The sequence below is a fragment of the Formica exsecta genome, unplaced genomic scaffold, assembly GCF_003651465.1.
Source record: "Formica exsecta isolate Colony F162 unplaced genomic scaffold, ASM365146v1 scaffold547, whole genome shotgun sequence".
In the NCBI taxonomy this organism is placed as follows: Eukaryota; Metazoa; Arthropoda; class Insecta; order Hymenoptera; family Formicidae; genus Formica; species Formica exsecta.
This window is the reverse complement of record NW_021852712.1, coordinates 77631-82314: the sequence shown is the minus strand read 5'-3', so window position 1 is coordinate 82314 and position 4684 is coordinate 77631. Positions and strand designations below refer to the sequence as shown.

General features: G+C 32.0%; 1 protein-coding gene across 2 annotated transcripts in view; it reads left to right on the top strand.

The window, feature by feature from the left end:
• LOC115241970 (intraflagellar transport protein 81 homolog) overlaps window positions 1–4684 on the top strand; it is a 77936-nt gene that overhangs the window by 6734 nt on the left and 66518 nt on the right. For both annotated transcript variants that reach the window (XM_029817968.1, XM_029817969.1), the window contains exons 4-10: window positions 2332–2443; window positions 2551–2667; window positions 2748–2807; window positions 2956–3108; window positions 3217–3495; window positions 3635–3952; window positions 4048–4189. In XM_029817968.1, coding sequence (XP_029673828.1) covers window positions 2332–2443; window positions 2551–2667; window positions 2748–2807; window positions 2956–3108; window positions 3217–3495; window positions 3635–3952; window positions 4048–4189 — 1181 coding nt within the window. The remainder of the gene's footprint in view (window positions 1–2331; window positions 2444–2550; window positions 2668–2747; window positions 2808–2955; window positions 3109–3216; window positions 3496–3634; window positions 3953–4047; window positions 4190–4684) is intronic.

The window sequence follows — 4684 nt, the reverse complement described above, 5'->3', positions numbered from 1 at the left end:
ACACCCCTTTTAAAATGAAAATAAATGGCTTTTATCAAAAATCGCGAACATTTTTTAAGTAAATCGGGTATGCTCTATCGAATGGTGATATTTTCAACTTTTGATTCCGACCGGAAATTCGTCTTCCGGACCGGAAATTGAATTTTTTGAGGGGAATATAGTACTTTTTATTACAGATTCGAATTGTACGTGAAAAAATAAGAAACTTTTGTATCAAACGTTTTTTCTGAAAATGCCTCTGTCAATCTTAAAATTGACCTTGGAAGCAACTGTGACAGTCACTTTCAAGGTCAATTTTAAGATTGACAGAGGCACTTTCAGAAAAAACGTTTGATACAAAAGTTTTTTTTTTTTCATTTCTCCAAATTTCATTTTGGTAATTATGTAGAATAAGGCCTTTTCTGAATTTTGACAAATATGATCGGATGTCTCGGAACTCTTTGTTGTGACCCCAACAGTGATAATCAGTCGGGGGAGCCCGTCCCCCATCAACCCTTCCCCCCCTCTAAAAAAACCGGAAAACTCCAATTACCAAAGCAAAGCGAGGTCCACCCCACAACCCAAATCAAATTTTAGTTTTAAATCAGAAATAGGTTTGGGTTAGGTTATATCTTCCGGAAGTGGAGCCCCGCCGTAGGGGAGACGGAACCTACTGCGTCCACGCATACACTTTTCCATCCACACAACAATTGCGGGGTGGACCTCGCTTTGTTTTGTAAAGTATATGCATGAACACATTGGGTTCCCCTCTCCCCCCTTCCCTACGGAGGGCTCCACTTCCGGAAGATATAACTTAACCCAAATCTATTTCTGATTTAAAACTAAAATTTGGTTACACTTTCCCATTCACACAACAATTGTAAGGTGGACCTCGCTTTTCTTTGGTAATTTTGGGGGTTTTTCGGTTTTTTGGGGGGCGGGATGATGGGGGACGGGCTCCCCCGACTGATTATCACTATTGGAGTCACAACAAAGAGTTTTAGCGAGAGATCTGATCGTATTTGTCAAAATTCAGAAAAGGCCTTATTCTACATAATTACCTTCATTTTTTCTAAGAAAAAATAATGTGAAAATTATTCTTCGAATTATTTTTTAATTATTCCTTTTATTTTTTCCTATATATACGGATAAAAATTATATAAGAGAAAGAAAACATATATAATATATACAGGGTGGCCCCGAACATTCCAGCCAGACTTTGAGATCTTATAGGAAATTTAATTTTGAACAAAAAGTTTCCTATAAACATGGGTCGAAAAATGCTTTCTTAAGAAATTATCGCTCAAAAACCTCTGAAATCGTGATTATTTTACACATTTTTCCAAATATCATGGAAAATGTGCGTCTTTTAACAAAAAGTACCGAAACGAAAGTTGTAGAAAATTAAATTATCTTTCAAATGATCAAAATGATTGTTGTACGTTCCATAGATTTTGATATAACCAGTTTCAAACGTACAAAAAGTGCTTTTGTTACTTATTGTTAGATACGACTTTTGATCAATTAAAGTTCAATCAGGAGGAAATCCGTAAAGCGACTAGATCGTTCATTACTCGATGCCGAAAGTGTATTGGAGCTAGGGGGTACATTTTCAAATTTCCTATAAGATCTCAAAGTCTGGCTGGAACGTTCGGGGCCACCCTGTATAGACATGTATACAAGCTATCCGGTAATAACCGTATCATCTCTTATATGTAAGTAGAACGAGTTAAATCAAGTAGGAAAAGTTGAAAGTAGAAAATCTTTTATCGTTTTGCGACTTGTGCAATAATTAATGAAAAATTAATTTTAAAAATTGGCTAATGCGCACGGGTATAATATGCACAATTAAATGTTTGATTATTAATTCCAACGCTTTGTCGCGTGTCTAACCACATAACAGTGGATTGTTTGTTTTTGTGGTAAAGATAACTGTTACTTAAAAGAAGTAAAGTAAACTGAGTAATCATTTTACTTAGCAATAGAATAATATTTTTCTGTGTGCACTTATACTCGCGCGGATTAGCTATTTTTTTAAAATAAATCTCATTAATTATTGCAAAAATTGCAAAATGATATAGAACTTTCCTCTACTCGATTTAACCCTCTCTATACATGAGAGGTGATACGATTATTACCGGACATCTTGTTTAATTATATACATATTTGATTATATCAACTTTTTTCTCGAGCCTGAATGAAATAGAAATCTGTTAAAGTAATTCTTCTTGCTTCCTCATAGAGGAAGCTTTGTTTTTATAATTATCTTTTTTATAATTAAAGAATAACGCATAATTTATACTTTATGCATTTATGTAGAAAATGCACAAAAAGAAAAGTTAATTTGTTTAGGCAAGGTTTAGTTCGAGGTGAGATCGAAATTATCCATCCTATATTGACATGGCTCTTGACGCATACTGATGTAGTTAAGAAAAGAGCGTATCTATCACGGTTTCTCGTTAAGGTAATGTATCGGAATTGTTTGTCGAATGCGCGTAGCATGCGTTTAAAATAGTAAATCACTACCGTGTATAATTAAATAATAATAAAGAAAAATCTTTTTTTTATTAGATAGAAATTCCACCAGAATATCTAGGAGATTCGGAAATATCTCTTTTATACGAACAATATTTATCCTTGGTGGATAAATTTAAGACAATTCATAAAGAAAGAGAAATTGGGAAGAAGGTGTGTAATTATTAGATGTATGTGTAATCACAGATTTAGATTCTTTTAATTTTTGTTAATAATGACTCTTATTTATACAGAATGTTGAAGCTGCTGTCGAACTTGCAACGGATCTACAAGCAATGGAAAAAGAAAAGGAAGTATGTAATTAATGTCGATAAAATTTTAGTTACATAATTGCATAAAAATAAATTTTTTGGCATAGAGATCCGGTCTATATGGAATAGCGCAAATCTATGAATTTAATAGTTGCTAATATTGAAAAATTGTGTTTTTTGTTGAACATAGGCAGTGACTGCGCGTATCGGTAAAATCAAATCAAAGGCTGAACTTGCGCTGCATTTATTGGATGCTTGCAGATTACTACGAATGGAAAGAGACAAAGAACGCAATTTAATATTGGAGAAAGAGCAAGAGAAAGATACTATATTCAATTTACAAGTATATTTCTTGTAAAATATTACAGACTTTTGTGAACATTATATAATTCACGACTTTCTCTATAAATGCTTCTACTTTTCTACAATAATTATTTTTATTATCATTTAGAATTCCCTTCAAAGAGTTGAACGCGAGTTACAAGCTTTGAAACGTGATAGTATTGGGCTCACACCGCAAATATTAATTCAACATTTAACAGAAGAAGTAACGGTGCAATCTGCGATTGTAAAAGAAAAACTTCCATCTGAATTAAATGCAAAGAAAAATTGGATAAAAGCTTTGTCAATAGTTAAGGAATATTCTTATTTAGGTCCAGATAAGATCATAGCCTTGAGAAACGATTTGGATATAATATTAAAGAACATACAAGATTTAATGGAATCCAAAGTACGTACAGAATAGAAGAATACGTTCGAATATACAAAGATTGTATATATTTAATATACAAGGAATGTGATTTATCTCATTCTCAATAATATATTATTGTGGCAAGTTTTATTTTTTTTTGTGAACATTTATCTTTCAGATATTTAAACATAATATTGATAAAATGGAGCCATTTAGACAACAAGCTGCGGCTGTTGGAAATATGAAACGAAATGCTCTTGAACGTTTAGAGAAAATCGAAAGTTCTTTAGAGGAATTACAATTACGATTAAAAGAGAAACAAGATTATTCAAAAAGCTTGTTGCAAATATCAATACCTAAAGCGGAAGAATTACAAAAATATATCAATCGTTTAAAAACTAAGAGTGCAATATATAAACGTTGCAAAACAGAGATAGCTGGCCTACAAGCAGAAAGTGGTGTACTTCATCGAACAGCAACTATTTTAGACACACAGGTTGGAACAAGCTCTGAACCTCTTAAAATGAATGGATATAAAATATATACATATATGAATGTTTTAATATATATACAAAAGTATTATGATTTCAGATTACTCATTCTTATCCAACGGATATTGTATCTAAAGTAATGATTCCAGAAAATTATATATTAGAAAATGCATTAGCAACAAATAGCCAATTATCTCATTCAATATTGGCCTTGCGTACCAATCTTGCTCCAGTCATAAGAGGTTATAATAAAGTCTTTTGTAAAGGATTCCACATACATCTTATGGGAAATTGTTTCCTAGTAGATTTCGTTCAAACTTTAGAATTTTGTAGTTATAACGCTGAACAAAAGTCTTAAGCGTCGGTAGGAGAGACTATGATGACTTTTGTTGGCCGGCCGTAAAATAGTAGATTCGTTTTCTGTATATTACAATCAAAATAAGGAAAAAATAGTTTTCTAACTGTGATATTCGTAATCAGAAATATTAATATTTTCGTTACAAAGCGATTCTTTGGAAAAATGATTAAAATAAAAATTCAAAAATTGGTAAACAGCATATAGGGGAAAGTAAGGTAAAACCGAGTACTTTTTTAAATTTGTCTTCCTATAAAAAATCTGAGAGTAAAAAAAATTTTGCCGACCGTTAGTAATTTTTAGAACCTTAAACTATGAGAAAATAAGGCTAGTTGCTGAAAAAAATATGTTTGGTTTCCAAGAATAACAAGATTTTGTGGAG